This window comes from Pygocentrus nattereri, chromosome 2, assembly GCF_015220715.1.
Source record: "Pygocentrus nattereri isolate fPygNat1 chromosome 2, fPygNat1.pri, whole genome shotgun sequence".
NCBI classification, from domain to species: domain Eukaryota; kingdom Metazoa; phylum Chordata; class Actinopteri; order Characiformes; family Serrasalmidae; genus Pygocentrus; species Pygocentrus nattereri.
The window spans coordinates 53176005-53193034 of record NC_051212.1 but is presented as its reverse complement, the minus strand read 5'-3'; the positions used below and the strand labels follow the sequence as shown (position 1 = coordinate 53193034).

General features: G+C 38.7%; 1 protein-coding gene across 1 annotated transcript; it reads left to right on the top strand.

The window, feature by feature from the left end:
- The first annotated feature begins 2399 nt into the window (after window positions 1-2399).
- Window positions 2400-16223, top strand: anxa13l (annexin A13, like). The gene is made up of 11 exons (XM_017703356.2): window positions 2400-2477; window positions 3785-3860; window positions 5710-5804; window positions 6635-6805; window positions 8501-8534; window positions 8823-8902; window positions 9395-9463; window positions 9558-9659; window positions 9803-9878; window positions 14430-14542; window positions 15800-16223. The coding sequence occupies exons 1-11, from the start codon at window positions 2463-2465 to the stop codon at window positions 15917-15919; spliced, it is 951 nt and encodes a 316-aa protein (XP_017558845.1). The 5' UTR covers window positions 2400-2462; the 3' UTR covers window positions 15920-16223.
- Window positions 16224-17030: the final 807 nt, after the last annotated feature.

The following is a 17030-nucleotide window of genomic DNA, read 5'->3' as shown; positions in this document are numbered from 1 at the left end:
ATAATGGATTATCATGAAACTGTGGCTTCTACACCCAAAACCAGAGATGTAAAGTTCAGGTCCAGAAAGTAAAAAATCCTTCCCATGTTTTTGTTCCAACTGCCTGGACAGCTAATCTGGTGTTTTGATCTAACCAGAGAAGCCAGGCGGTTGGAACAAAATCCTGGAAAGGATTTTTACTTTCTGGACCTGAATTTTACACCTCTGCCTAAAACTGCACCAACTGTTAGAAAGTGGGGCTTTGGGCTGAAAATAAACTCTATTGAGTTAAGTTCAATTAAACTTTATTGCCACTTGCGTATGTATACTGGGGTACAGGATAACAGAACATGTTCAGGCTACTTCTCTAGTGCATAAACATTAAGGTAAGGACCAAGAGTGCACACGCAGTTGCTGAATGGCAGTATGTATTAACAAAAAGTGGCTCGAATGTTGTGATATCTCTTCCCAGACGGCAGAGGGTGGAGCAGGACGCGGCTGGGGCATGTGTGGTCTGAGGTGATACTGCTGGCTTTCCTCCAGATGGACTGGGCAGTTTTCACCACCCTCTGCAGCAGCGGAGCCTCCATACCAGGCTGGGACCTAAAGAAGTTGCAGAGGAGCTGAGGTGACAGGTTGATTCTCCTCAGGCTCCTAAAGAAATGACAAGGTGTGACGTGTTAAGTGACCAGGTGAGATCCTTGGCTATTTGAGCTCTGTGAGGAATTTAAAGCAGGTCACTCTTTCTGCCATGGTCCCCTTCCTGAAATCAACAGTCATCTCTTTGGTGTTGTTTATCAGCTCCGCTGACTGTAGTCCATCTGTTTCTCTGATACTTTGTTACCCTGTTCTTCAGTGGTCAGGACCCCCATGGACCCTCACAGAGCAGGTACTACTTGGGTGGTGGATCATTCTTAGCACTGCAATAACGCTGACGTGGGGGTGGTGTGTTAGTGTGTGTTGTGCTGGTACGAGTGGATCAGACACAGCAGTTCTGCTGGAGTTTTTAAACACTGTGTCCACTCACTGTCCACTCTATTAGACACTCCTACCTTGCTGGTCCACCTTGTAGATGTAAAGTCAGAGATGACATCTCAGCTGCTGCTGCACAGTTTGTGTTGGTCATCCTCTAGACCTTCATCAGTGGTCACAGAACGCTGCCCACAGGACTCTGTTGGCTGGATGTATTTGGTTCTCAGTCCAGCAGCACTGCTGTGTCTGATCCATTCCTTCAGTGCTTTTGTGATGTCACAAGAACCAAGACAATTGCATATACACATATATGTACATGTGCATATTCAGCCTCGTCTCTTCACACTGAAGATATAATGAGTGTTTCAGCCAGGACCACTATTTTAGTAAGGTAGAGTACAGGGCAGCCAATCAAAGCAAAGGTCATTTGCATATATTTTAAAGAGACAGTAACAAAGGGGCCTGTTTTTATTATATTATATATTATATCATTCTGCACCTATAAGCTACTCTACTCCATAGGCCTGTAGGTTATAGTATTACTCTATTTGGCTTCTGTTATACAGTAATTGCTTTTAATATAACTAAAAAAACGGATCATCATAAAGGCAAACTTCCTTAGATTTGCTCAGAAATAAAGTATTCCCAATTTAAAAACAAAATAAATTTAAAAATGCCTTAATTTTTATGGGATAATATACAGGATGTGTCTTTTCTTATTTTCTAAATGTAACATTTTACTGAGCCCTGTGAAATGTAGATACGGATGTAACGTTCTAGATAACCCAGGATTGGAAGACAAAGCATTTAAAGCCGTTCTGGTCACCAGAAGGTCAGAACACTGCACAAGGCGCACGTGGGCTGATACTATTCGGACACAATAAAGACCGTTTTGTCTGGATTTGTACAGTCTTTGTAGTCAGTGCTCTCAGTGCTGAACTCCAACGTCACTTTATTGTTTACAGTCACGCACTTATAAAGAAATATTCAAATGTAGACAGTCCGAATAAAGATAGACATTAAAACGTTTAATCTATCGATCTATCTGTCTGTCTATCTGTCTGTCTATCTGTCTGTCTATCTATCTGTCTATCTATCTATATATCTATCTATATATCTATATATCTGTCTATTTGTCTGTCTATCTATCTATCTGTATATCTGTATATGTGTCTATCTATTTCCATGTATAAATCCATTTATATATATATATATATACATGTATGTATAGAGAGAGTGAGAGAGACAACTGCTGTAGAAAAGGCAGCTGGAAATAGATAGACAGATAGATAGATAGATAGATAGATAGATAGATAGATAGATAGATAGATAGATAGATGGACGCACGGACGGACGGTGTGGGGATGCTATTAGCCAATCGTAGCGCAGAGGGCGGGGCCTGCCAGAATGCGGGTGGGGGAAAAATAATAATAAAAGCCAGCGACGGGAGTGACGTCACTGAGTGGCAGCACGGTGGCTCTGTGGTTGCAGACTGAGCAGAGAGGCTGAAGATGGGAAACGCTCAAGTGAGTACAGCTCTGTAAAGAGTCTCCTCTGCAGGTTCCCGTGTCAGCAGCAGCGGAGAGGCGGACGGTGCTTTTAAAAAGAAATGCATTTGATTCAAATAAGTGTACTTTCTCGTAAGTGTGATGAAGTGGTGGCTAATGTTGTGCAGCAATTGGTGTCTAATGTGTAGTTTTACTTCGTAAACGCCATTTGCTCATTTTATTTTGCTTTGCTGATTCTGCTTGCGCCATTCTCTCATCCATCAGATGTTCAAGTGGTCGTGCGTGTCAATTTTAAGGGGTAGAAAGTGACTTTAGGGTGGTGCGGTTGTTTAAAATCTGATGCAAGGCTTACTGCAATGTTCTCCATCCCTTTTCCCATAATCAATACAGTCACATTGTTACTGCAGGCTGTGGGCGAGGCAGAGGAGGCTGAGTGTGGGCTCAGCTATCCCATGACTCAGCACAGGCCTGCCTTAGGGACTGCACCCTTTCCTGCCTTTCACTGAGAATTACAGTCACTCTAACTCACTGCAACAGGTCTACAGCAGTTTAGTTAAAGGGGAACTCCAGCTATTTTTAAAATGTCTGTGTAATTAATTGGCTAAGATGTAAACAAAGTCATTCAGAGTGACCTTTGGGGTGAAATGCTCTTTTTTAGAGAAACTTACTGACTCAGAATTGTTCATAGTGGTGGTGACAATTTGATCATTTTACACAAGTAGGCGAAGTTAGGAGTCTTGCCCAAGGACTCTTATTGGTGTAGTGTAGGCTGCTTACCCAATCGGGGGATTGAACCCCAGTCTACAGCGTAGAAGGCAGAGGTGTTAACCACTACACTAACCAACCACAGGTACATGCATGCAGGGCGCCGTGAGGCAAAATAGTCCCCCGAAAAATGTTCTGATTTATTACTATTATGTCATCATTAGCATTACATATAAAAGCTCAGAAGTCATGTGTAAGTTCACTGGTGGTTTTGATATTAAATGAAATGTCTATATTTGTGTTGTGGACCCCTGGTTCCTATCACCACCACTGTAAAGAAATCCGAGTCTCTATAATCAGCCTTTTCACACCAAACCCACTGTCAATGACTTCTACTTTGCAATGATGGAATTATGCAAAAATATTTATTCCCCTGTAAAAGCAAGCGTGAGTTTTGTCATTGACATCAAAACATTATCTTTTCAGTTTAAAGTGGCAAACGAATGTCTGTTAAACAGTCCTTAGTCCATGCTTTGAAACCCAGGGTTAGCGGTGATGCCTGTCTCATGCATGACTTTGACTCAGTTGTGGTTAAACACTTGTTTTTGTTCTGGTCTCAGCCCACAGTTGTTCCTTATGAGGATTTCGATGTGGTGGCAGATATCAAAGCCATTCGCAAAGCCTGCAAAGGCATGGGTAAGTCAAGACAAACAACTTTCCACCAACAGTACAGTCAGTCTTTAACCTCACTGTGAAAAAAATGCCGTAAAATTACTGTAAAATTTATTTCACCCTTTTTTAAAGGTCAAATATGTGTAAATAAACCACGAATATGCTGTAACACTGCTGTTGTTCATTTGTTAATCCATAGTTTTTCAGTTTTCAGTAAAAATGCAGTATTTGTAAGAAAATAAATGCTTGTAATTTTACAGATTTTTACCGTTATTGAGAAAACAGAGTGCATTATCTTAGAAAAATAGGGAACTGAGGTCTTTTCTGACATTCAGCCAAAATATAAAGATAAAATGTCTGAAATATTGCAAAGTCTGGGAAACCATAAACACCATTTCATATATTAAATTACTTAATACACATTGAAAATCTAATTTATGCAGTATTCCCTTTCACATAGTCAATCGAGTTTATTTGTACAGCACTTTTCATACACAGTGGCAATTCAAAGTGTATGCTTCACACAAACACAGAAAAAACAGCAAACAATATTAAAAAAGCAATAATATTAAACTATAATAATAGTAAGAAGAAGGAAAATCCTAGCAAAAGCAATAGGGTTCCATGCACGTAAAGGTGCTTGGACCCCTAATAAAGCTTATAATATCCTGAGATCTAGCCCTTCATTGGCAAAAATGAAAAATAAAATGCTAAAAATAAAAAAGATTAAAAAAGAACCTAAAACAAGGGACATAAGAAATAAGAAAACAAGAACATCTTTAAACTGGTGGCTAAATTTGGAGCATATCTGACCTCAACTTGGAGTTACAGTGTTCTTACTGACTGAATCCTGCACTCTTAAAAAAAGATGGTTCTTCAATGGTTCTTTAGTAAAGAAAATGGTTCTATATAGAACCATGAACATTCAAAGCCCTTTTTTCAGATTTAAGGTCTTTGCATGGTGAAATCATTCTTCAGATTGACGGAGAATGTGTTGTTTATGGTTCTGTATAGAACCTTTTTGAAAATGGTTCTATGTAGCACCAAAAAAGGCTCTTCTATTGTATCCAAGCTTGACAACGTAACAAAAGAAGGACCCTTTTTAGTGCTACATAGAGCTCTTTTCAAAGAAGGCTACAACATATTGTCCATCAATTTAAAGAACAACTTCATGATGCTAAGCACCCTTTAATCATGCCAAGAGTTCTTTGAGTGTTCCTGGTTCTATATAGAACCATTTTCTTTACTAAAGAATCCTTGAAGAGCCATGTTTTGTAAGAGTTCTGCTGGGTACTACTAACTGACCGGCCGCTAGTCATCAGAGAGGCCTGTGAAGTTTGTATACTTCAAGCAGGTCAGCAATATTACATATTATTATTTTATATATAATTAAAAGCACTTTAAGGTTAATTCTGTAGTTATTTGGCAGTGATTTGAGGTCCGCTAAAGATTACCTAACAACACATTTTGAGTGGTTGGCATGGTTGTATAGTGTAGTGGATAACTCCTCTGCCTTCTACACTGTAGACTGGGGTTCAGTGCCCCACCTGGGCAAACACCCTATACCATACCAGTAAGAGTCCTTGGGCAAGACTCCTAACACCACCTTGGCCTACCTGTGTAAAATGATCAAATTGTAAGTCGCTCTGGATAAGAGCGTCAGCCAAATGCCATAAATGTAAATAATTGAGGTACGCAGTTTAGCGTTACATGCTAACTGGTGCTACGTAAGCTAACTGTGGATTACTTAGCTACATTAGCCTTGTGGCTTCAGTGTAAAACTAAAAAAGCAAAGCTCAGACAAGGACTCATGAGTAAACTGTGTAGGTTTCACTAAGCTATTCCTTTAATCTGTTTTTTTTTCTGCTTGTAGGCACAGATGAGGAGGCTGTCATCTCCATCCTAGCGAACCGTTCTGCAGCGCAGCGGATGGAGATTAAGCAAGCATATTTCGAGAAATATGATGATGCAAGTCGGCTATTTCTCCCTTCTTTCCTTGCTAGGAAGACAGTCAGCAAAAATGTTGGTGGTTGGAAGCTGCACTTCTGTTAGCAAGAACTTGGTTTTAGCTGGTGCTGAAACTTGGGATATCTGGATGTGCGTTTTATGTCAACTGAAGAGTTACTGCATATCGCTGTTGTCGGAACAAAACCTTGTACCTTCAAAATCGTAACTTTACAGGAGAAGGAAAAAACCGGCTGTGCTTCTAATGTAAGTCAATGGAACCAGAGTTTTTTTCCAAGGAATTTTGGGCCGGTTTTTGTAGTCCATTCATCATGAAATGTACATACAATGTAAAGAGTAACAGGCGTTTTCCAATTATGTCAAAAACTGAAAAACTGCAAAAATGGAGATACAAGGTTTTGTTCCAATATGCAGAGCTGCACCTTATGTTGCTGCCCTGGTCTAACTATAAAGCAAATCACATTTCTCTGGAGACTTTACAACCACACCATTCCATTAACACACCCGAAGAGACATAGAGGTGGCCTTTTTCAAGTCTTCTTTACCTATTCCAGCTTCCATTCTTTCCAAGAGACTCACTTTTAGTTAGAAATCTGTGGCCACACCTCCGAAGTTCAGTCTTAGAAGTTGGTTGAATTTTCTACTTTTCACAATCTAAATAAACCCAAACATATATCCATTCACACCAGATCTGGCTAGAGGAATAAAGACGTTGTCCATGTTATTCTTCTATATGTTCTGTTTGAACATTATGAAATTCAATAGAAAACATTTCTCAGTTCAGATTAGTGAGATTATCTGGTGAAAGCGTTGACTGAAATGTTGTGCTATAGGAGCTGGAGGAGGTGCTGAAGAGCGAGTTGACGGGAAACTTCGAGAAGGCCATTATAGCCATGCTGGACCCGTCTCACATCTACATAGCTAAAGAGCTGAGGAGGGCCATGAAGGGGGCGGGGACTGACGAGGACATCCTGGTGGAGATTCTGTGCACCTGCACCAATCAGGTCACACCGGGGTTACATTATTGCTCATTAGGACGATGATCATCCAAACCAAAGGGGCAAAACTGTAAAATACCTTCAAATACACAACGGCCCTTCCACAGAAACGTCCATTTACAGCTATATTACACTTGAAAAACATGTTCGGATTACAATTTATCTGTATTTTGAAAGAAAACAATTAGTTATTTTAACAATTACACCTTCCTGAGCCTCAATTTAGCAATATTGGTTTTTAAATCAATCATATAGAACTCCAATCATCACAGAAGAGCTCGTCCTCACAGTCATGTGTGAAGGCTGAGGCCATAATTTGAGGTAAAAAACATGTTGTTCTGCAATTTTAACTGCAATAATCTATGCATGACTACGGAATATATAAATTAAATGACACAAAGAAAACAAATGCCAGATAAATATTATAATTTATATAAGGAAAGTTCCTCGTGTCACTGCGTGTTACTGCGCAACAAAAAACTCTTATTTTGAAATAAAAGTCACACTGATGACATCACTCGACTTTCTTTGACCTGTTTTCCGAGGATCTATGAAGAAAAGCTCATGGTGAGTCCACTGAGTCTCTCAGTTCTCAGAGATCTTCTCATTCAACTCATGATCTCATACGAAGCTTTTAGCTGACGTCACTGGTGTGACCGACTTTATTCTGAGGTAACTGTGAAAAAGTAGAATAAAAATTAATTAAATCGCATATTTTAGTGGATTTTCCATGACCGACAACATGTGGTTTGATGCTGTGCAGCAGCTGGTTTGTAAAATGCATTTTTCATTAAAAATGTGTTACTTTTCTTATGTGTAACACCGATGACGATCGGTGACACCGGTGACACCTATGGATCGATCGAAAAGTGGACGTTTCTGTAGAATGACCCATAAAAGGTGAATTCTTTGGATTAGTTCTACATCTAAGAAACATGATTCCGCAGTCTTGTCACGTATTGGACACAGTGCCTCTGGTGGTTGGTTAGTGTAGTGGTTAACACCTTTGTCTTCTATACTGTAGACTGTGGTTCAAGCACCCTACACTATACCAATAAGAGTCCTTGGGCAAGACTCCTAACACCACCATAGCCTACCTGTGTAAAATGATCAAATTTTAAGTTGTTTTGGATAAGAGCGTCAGCCAAATACCATAAATGTAAAATGAGCAGTGCTTTAGAGTCAGAATTGCTCTACCTTACCTAAACTTCTTATTTTTCCCTCAAAACGTTATGACTTTTGTTGCACCTCTAAAACATCTTCCAGTTTTCGACGATGTCACCGCACACCAGCGGGCTGGAAATATGATATTAACCTATAAAACAGGTTTCTCTCTTTCATAGAGAGAAAATGCTCAGCTAGCTCAGAGATCCTACCTGATAGCGTTTCACTCATGATTTCCCATTCATGTTGACTTTAATAGTTGCTGAATTTAATTAGTTGAAGTTTTTCGTTTCTACTCAGGTTTTTGAGCCACAAAAGTCTACAAAGCACTCCAGCTTACAGTTCGTTACAGCTTACTACATGCCAAAACCATGACGCAAAATCCTCTGACCGTTTTGTTTACATAAGCTTTCATATTGGACTGAATGTATTTGACCATCTGTGCTCACTTTCAGAAATATTGCTCAGAACAGTAACAGTACAGGTTAACATTAATAACAGTTTAACAGTAGTAAGTGTTATTTGTTTCGTCAACAGGACATTCTGAATATCAAGGAGGCGTATGCCCAGGGTAAGTATGGAGTAAATATGAACATGTAGATATATCTATAGGTGGCATGGCCTCAGGCAGTACCTGTGTCTAACTCTATGTACTTTGCGGTGTTTTATCAATTCTGTTTTCTTGATTTTTTCATAAAACCTTCTCTTTATGTCTGTTTTTCTCTGATTTGTCTTTATTTTTTCACCTTTTTTTTTCTATTTCATGTGTGTGAAATTTTCCTAAGTGCTAAACTTGACGAGCGCTGTACAGGTAACACACAAGCATGAATGTGTTCTTGTTGTCATGTTGGCCGTGCAGTACATGAGCGCGATCTGGAGGCTGATATAGAGGACGACACCAGCGGAGACGTCAGGAACCTGTTGGTTTCGCTGCTGCAGGTCAGAACTTTGGGGAGCTAATGACCTCATGTTAACTTTAGTTGTAACTGCATTTATAATGAACTGGAATAAAAGGCTTCAGTTTTGACCAAAGAGAAGATCTACTTTCCATTTACTTCTCGGTTTTGATTGACTCCTGCCTCGGACACCAGTAATCACCGCCACGGTGACCATATGAGTAAATCTTCTTTATTGTGCTGCACGTTTAGCCAGGTGTGGCACTGTTACCAGCCAGTTTTGTGAATCCGGCCCTCTGTGTGAAGCCAATGGGGACCTACAGAATTAAACATATATTGGGGAAACAAGATGTTAGAATTGAACATTTAAACATAGGACTGGAAATCTGACTTTCATGCATGGGTCACTATACTTTTGCACTCATTATTGCACATTAATTCCCTGTGAAGTGACGCTACACCAGTTTTCTAGGGGGAACTGAATGGTTGTTGGACCACCAAGTAGAATAAGCAGAATCCGTTTCTCCTCCTGCAGGCCAGCAGGGACGAGAATTATGAGGTGGACGAAGGACTGGCTGAGCAGGACGCCACGTCACTGTTTGAGGTGACTTTTAATTTGCCATTTTAGTCGTATATGATAAGCCCCTTCATGCCTTCTTCATCTGAACGTGGGGTCGTGTTTTGTTGGTGTCTTTTAGGCCGGAGAGGGCCGCTTTGGCACGGATGAATCCACCTTCACCTACATCCTCACCCACAGAAACTACCTGCAGCTTCAGGCCACCTTTAAAATCTATGAATCGGTAAGAATCGGACACTCTTGCAGAAGAATTACGGATTGAGTAATCAATGATGAATTCTAACTGCAGAGGTGTGATGCACAGATAACAAGACTCATAACAGCCTGTTTTATTTTGCCCATCTGCCTCCCTCTGCATCTCCACAGCTCTCTGGAACAGATATCCTTGATGCCATCGACAGCGAGGCCACCGGGACGTTGAAGGACTGTTACATTACTTTGGGTAACAAAAGCAACAGATTCCTCTGGTTCCACTGAATGAGAAGTAGTGGAATAGATGGATGAAAAACTGCCAAAACATGTTTGATGTTTGAGGTTTGCTTCATTAGTTTTACACTGAAGCTGCAAGAGTAATGTAGTTAACTAGTAATGAAAGCTTAGCATTGCGCTAACTGTATAGCATCATGTATACTGTGCCTCAAGCCATGTGGAGTTGTTCGGTAATCCCTAATAATCTTGCTTATGTGGTTATCTACACTGTCATCCACGAACATGGACAAACGTACAGACAACATGGCTACTACTTTTTTAACACTATGCCATACAGACTGATTAATCAATGTGATCAGTTATTAATCTCAGCGTTACTGAGCTCTGCTAAAGCCTGAGTAGACTGATAAATCAATGTGATCGGTTATTAATCTCAGCGTTACTGAGCTCTGCTAAAGCCTGAGTAGACTGATAAATCAATGTGATCGGTTATTAATCTCAGTGTTACTGAGCTCTGCTAAAGCCTGAGTAGACTGATAAATCAATGTGATCAGTTATTAATCTCAGTGTTACTGAGCTCTGCTAAAGCCTGAGTAGACTGATAAATCAATGTGATCAGTTATTAATCTCAGTGTTACTGAGCTCTGCTAAAGCCTGAGTAGACTGATAAATCAATGTGATCAGTTATTAATCTCAGTGTTACTGAGCTCTGCTAAAGCCTGAGTAGACTGATAAATCAATGTGATCGGTTATTAATCTCAGTGTTACTGAGCTCTGCTAAAGCCTGAGTAGACTGATAAATCAATGTGATCGGTTATTAATCTCAGTGTTACTGAGCTCTGCTAAAGTCTGAGTAGACTGATAAATCAATGTGATCAGTTATTAATCTCAGTGTTGCTGAGCTCTGCTAAAGCCTGAGTAGACTGATAAATCAATGTGATCGGTTATTAATCTCAGTGTTACTGAGCTCTGCTAAAGCCTGAGTAGACTGATAAATCAATGTGATCAGTTATTAATCTCAGTGTTACTGAGCTCTGCTAAAGCCTGAGTAGACTGATAAATCAATGTGATCAGTTATTAATCTCAGCGTTACTGAGCTCTGCTAAAGCCTGAGTAGACTGATAAATCAATGTGATCAGTTATTAATCTCAGCGTTACTGAGCTCTGCTAAAGCCTGAGTAGACTGATAAATCAATGTGATCAGTTATTAATCTCAGTGTTGCTGAGCTCTGCTAAAGCCTGAGTAGACTGATAAATCAATGTGATCGGTTATTAATCTCAGCGTTACTGAGCTCTGCTAAAGCCTGAGTAGACTGATAAATCAATGTGATCAGTTATTAATCTCAGTGTTACTGAGCTCTGCTAAAGCCTGCGTAGACTGATAAATCAATGTGATCGGTTATTAATCTCAGTGTTACTGAGCTCTGCTAAAGCCTGAGTAGACTGATAAATCAATGTGATCGGTTATTAATCTCAGTGTTACTGAGCTCTGCTAAAGCCTGAGTAGACTGATAAATCAATGTGATCAGTTATTAATCTCAGCGTTACTGAGCTCTGCTAAAGCCTGAGTAGACTGATAAATCAATGTGATCAGTTATTAATCTCAGTGTTACTGAGCTCTGCTAAAGTCTGAGTAGACTGATAAATCAATGTGATCAGTTATTAATCTCAGTGTTACTGAGCTCTGCTAAAGCCTGAGTAGACTGATAAATCAATGTGATCAGTTATTAATCTCAGTGTTACTGAGCTCTGCTAAAGCCTGAGTAGACTGATAAATCAATGTGATCAGTTATTAATCTCAGTGTTACTGAGCTCTGCTAAAGCCTGAGTAGACTGATAAATCAATGTGATCAGTTCTTAATCTCAGTGTTACTGAGCTCTGCTAAAGCCTGAGTAGACTGATAAATCAATGTGATCAGTTATTAATCTCAGTGTTACTGAGCTCTGCTAAAGCCTGAGTAGACTGATAAATCAATGTGATCAGTTATTAATCTCAGTGTTACTGAGCTCTGCTAAAGCCTGAGTAGACTGATAAATCAATGTGATCAGTTATTAATCTCAGCGTTACTGAGCTCTGCTAAAGCCTGAGTAGACTGATAAATCAATGTGATCGGTTATTAATCTCAGCGTTACTGAGCTCTGCTAAAGTCTGAGTAGACTGATAAATCAATGTGATCAGTTATTAATCTCAGTGTTACTGAGCTCTGCTAAAGTCTGAGTAGACTGATAAATCAATGTGATCGGTTATTAATCTCAGCGTTACTGAGCTCTGCTAAAGCCTGAGTAGACTGATAAATCACTGTGATCAGTTATTAATCTCAGTGTTACTGAGCTCTGCTAAAGCCTGAGTAGACTGATAAATCAATGTGATCGGTTATTAATCTCAGTGTTACTGAGCTCTGCTAAAGCCTGAGTAGACTGATAAATCAATGTGATCAGTTATTAATCTCAGCGTTACTGAGCTCTGCTAAAGCCTGAGTAGACTGATAAATCAATGTGATCAGTTATTAATCTCAGCGTTACTGAGCTCTGCTAAAGCCTGAGTAGACTGATAAATCAATGTGATCGGTTATTAATCTCAGTGTTACTGAGCTCTGCTAAAGCCTGAGTAGACTGATAAATCAATGTGATCGGTTATTAATCTCAGTGTTACTGAGCTCTGCTAAAGCCTGAGTAGACTGATAAATCAATGTGATCAGTTATTAATCTCAGTGTTACTGAGCTCTGCTAAAGCCTGAGTAGACTGATAAATCAATGTGATCAGTTATTAATCTCAGTGTTACTGAGCTCTGCTAAAGCCTGAGTAGACTGATAAATCAATGTGATCAGTTATTAATCTCAGCGTTACTGAGCTCTGCTAAAGTCTGAGTAGACTGATAAATCAATGTGATCGGTTATTAATCTCAGCATTACTGAGCTCTGCTAAAGCCTGAGTAGACTGATAAATCAATGTGATCAGTTATTAATCTCAGTGTTACTGAGCTCTGCTAAAGCCTGAGTAGACTGATAAATCAATGTGATCGGTTATTAATCTCAGTGTTACTGAGCTCTGCTAAAGCCTGAGTAGACTGATAAATCAATGTGATCAGTTATTAATCTCAGTGTTACTGAGCTCTGCTAAAGCCTGAGTAGACTGATAAATCAATGTGATCAGTTATTAATCTCAGCGTTACTGAGCTTTGCTAAAGCCTGAGTAGACTGATAAATCAATGTGATCGGTTATTAATCTCAGCGTTACTGAGCTCTGCTAAAGCCTGAGTAGACTGATAAATCAATGTGATCGGTTATTAATCTCAGCGTTACTGAGCTCTGCTAAAGCCTGAGTAGACTGATAAATCAATGTGATCAGTTATTAATCTCAGTGTTACTGAGCTCTGCTAAAGCCTGAGTAGACTGATAAATCAATGTGATCAGTTATTAATCTCAGCGTTACTGAGCTCTGCTAAAGTCTGAGTAGACTGATAAATCAATATGATCAGTTATTAATCTCAGTGTTACTGAGCTCTGCTAAAGCCTGAGTGGACTGATAAATCAATGTGATCAGTTATTAATTTCAGCGTTACTGAGCTCTGCTAAAGCCTGAGTAGACTGATAAATCAATGTGATCAGTTATTAATCTCAGCGTTACTGAGCTCTGCTAAAGCCTGAGTAGACTGATAAATCAATGTGATCAGTTATTAATCTCAGTGTTACTGAGCTCTGCTAAAGCCTGAGTAGACTGATAAATCAATGTGATCAGTTATTAATCTCAGTGTTACTGAGCTCTGCTAAAGTCTGAGTAGACTGATAAATCAATGTGATCAGTTATTAATCTCAGCGTTACTGAGCTCTGCTAAAGCCTGAGTAGACTGATAAATCAATGTGATCAGTTATTAATCTCAGCGTTACTGAGCTCTGCTAAAGCCTGAGTAGACTGATAAATCAATGTGATCAGTTATTAATCTCAGTGTTACTGAGCTCTGCTAAAGCCTGAGTAGACTGATAAATCAATGTGATCAGTTATTAATCTCAGCGTTACTGAGCTCTGCTAAAGCCTGAGTAGACTGATAAATCAATGTGATCAGTTATTAATCTCAGTGTTACTGAGCTCTGCTAAAGCCTGAGTGGACTGATAAATCAATGTGATCAGTTATTAATCTCAGTGTTACTGAGCTCTGCTAAAGTTTGAGTAGACTGATAAATCAATGTGATCAGTTATTAATCTCAGCGTTACTGAGCTCTGCTAAAGCCTGAGTAGACTGATAAATCAATGCTAATTCTAATGCAAAAGGCTAATTAATCTGCATTAGCTTTCATTACTACATTAGCCTCATCGCTCCAGTGCAAACGTAAAGAACAAACCTCCCACACCAAAAAATTTGGAGAACAAGGGAACAGTGGCATTATTTTACTTTTTAAAATGAATTTTACTAATTCTACTGCTAATTTTTAAAATGATTTGAATAATTCTCCTTTTACTTTGCTTTATTGCCTCAGCAGTATCTCAGATAGACTGAGTTTCTCGTTATAAGCTGCCTAGTTTTAGCTGTTTTAACAGTTTTGTTTTCGTTCCTCGTCTGAGCAGTTCGTTGCACTAAAAACCCGCAGCTGTACTTTGCCCGTCGGCTCAACGCAGCGATGAAGGGGGCAGGGACGGACGAGGACACTCTCATCCGAATCATTGTGGGACGCTCCGAGGTACAGCCCGTTTTGGAATTCCTGCTATTCCTTTTTTACTTCATCAAACTTAGTGAAAACAATGGGATATCATAACAGCCTCATAGTGCATGGATGTGCTACAGGTGGTTCTACATAGAACCTTTTTTGAAAAGGGTTGTGTATAGCACCCGAAAGGGTTCTTCTGCTGTTACAAGCTTGAAATGCTAACAATAGAAGAACCTTTTTCCATCCGTCTGAAAACCATTCATTCCTTTAATCATGCAAAGGGCTCTTTGAGTGTTCATGTTTCTGTGTAGAACCATTTTCTTTATTAAAGAACCGTTAAAGCACCATCATTGTAAAGAGTGTATACATAACCTTTTTGAAAGTGGCTCTAAATAGCACCCAAAAGTTTTCTTCTATCATTACAAGCTTGGCGTTGTAACAATGAAAGAACCCTTTTGGGTGCTATATAGAACCATTCTCAGAAAGGTTCTAGATAGAATCATTTACAGCATAGTTTTCATCAGTCTGAAGAAGCATTAATTTCTTTAATGATGCAAAGGGTTTTTTGAGTGTTCATGGTTCTGTGTTCTTCATTAAAGAACCGTTAAATCAGTGTCTTTAAGAGTGTGTATATATTTTGAAAATGGTTCTGAATAGCACCAGAAAGGGTTCTTCATTACAGCAATAGGAGAGCCTTTTCTGGTGTTATATTGAACCATATAAAACACATTCCCCTTCATTTTGAAGAAACATCTCACCATGCAAGGAACACTTTAAGCATTCAGAGAGCTGTGTGTGTGTCTACCTAGAACCATTGTTGTTATTAAAGAACCGTCGAAGCACCAACTTTATATATATAGTTTTTTTGACAGTGGTTCTGAATAGGAACAAAAAAGGGTTCTTCGTTATAATATCAAGCTAGTAACAGTAGAAGAACCTTTTTTGATGTTATATAGAACCATATATAACAGAAGAGCCATTTCAACATGCAAAGAACCCTTTAAGCATGCGAATAGTTTTCTGAGTGCTCATGGTTCTATTTAGAACCATTGTCCTTACTAAAGAACCCTTGAAGAACCATCTTTTTTAAGAGTGTCCCAGTTAGCATTGTGCTAACTGGATGCACATTTGCCTCAAGCCGTGTTTATAATGTGTTTATGTGGTTTCTGACGCTGTATTACATGTTAATAAACCTTAATAAAACTCAGATGCTTAATAAATATCATATGCTTCACAAATGCTTCTAGATTCATGGCTGGGACTCAGCGTTTGCTGTGTTTGGTTCTGTAGGTGGATTTGGAGACCATAAAGGACATGTATCTGGAGAAATATGATATGACCCTCAAGGACGCCCTGAGCTCGGAGTGCGGCGGAGATTTTAAGCGCCTCCTGCTGGCCATCCTGCACTGAGTTCTCTCTTCAGAGGTCCCGCCATTGACCAACATGACCACGAGACCCTCTGACCAACACTGCCTACAGAAACAACACTAACTATGCACTCAGTCTGAACCTAATCCACAGAACACTCTCTCCGTTTCCTCTGTTCAAAAGTCGGAATCACTTCTCATACACAGTCGTATGCAGATGTTTGAGCACCCCTGGTCAAATAACATGGTCTGTTGATTTTTAAGTGTAAATATTTGAACACATCCTCTGCAGAGAACACACTTCTGCACATTTAAATATATGTTTAACAGATTGGAAAAAACATAACATAAAATGTGGCCTGTACAAAATTTATGACGTGCTTTTATATATATATTTTATTTTAAATCAGCAAATAAATAGAAATTGTGCACTAAAATAAACAGAAAATGCCATATTTAAGTGTGTTCTTTGTAGAAGATCTGTTACCTTTTTTGGTTATAAAATAAACAAGTAAACAACACGTAATTTAACCAGGGGTGTTCAAACTTTTGAATATGACTGTAAATAAATTTAGTTATTTTTTCTGTAAAAAAACTTATACAGCTATTTCAATTTTATAAACGAGGCCTCAGAAGTTTTTTTTATTTAATATTTCAAGTGTTTAGCTTTGGGAACAGCATGACGTTATTAAATGATTAATATGCTGTAGTTATTTATTTACAGTACTTGTCAAGTTATCTGCCTCGAGATTTACAAATACGACGCATTCTGGATATTAATTTAAATAGAACTTCATTCTGCGTATTCATTTCAATAGAACGTCATTCTGGATATTAATTTTATTAGAACTTCAATCTAGATATTAACTTTATTTGAATTTCATTCTGAATGTGAATTTAATTAGAACTTCGTTCTGGATATTAATTTCAATAGAACTTCATTATGAATATTAGTTTTGTTAGAACTTCGTTCTGGATATTAATTTCAAAAGAACTTCATTCTGGATATTAATTTTATTAAAACTGATTCTAGACATTAACTTTATTAGAATTTCATTGAGGATATTATTGGACAGCTATAATACTGTAGAGCTCTAGCGGTGTGTTAGAATAATATTATACATTTATCTTTAAACAAAGTTTTTTAGAATTAA

Excerpts from the sequence above, each read along its gene's own strand:
- anxa13l (XM_017703356.2), top strand. Across the intron at positions 6,806-8,500 it reads TGTGCACCTGCACCAATCAG|GACATTCTGAATATCAAGGA; the intron begins GTCACACCGGGG and ends TTTCGTCAACAG. Across the intron at positions 14,543-15,799 it reads TCATTGTGGGACGCTCCGAG|GTGGATTTGGAGACCATAAA; the intron begins GTACAGCCCGTT and ends TTGGTTCTGTAG.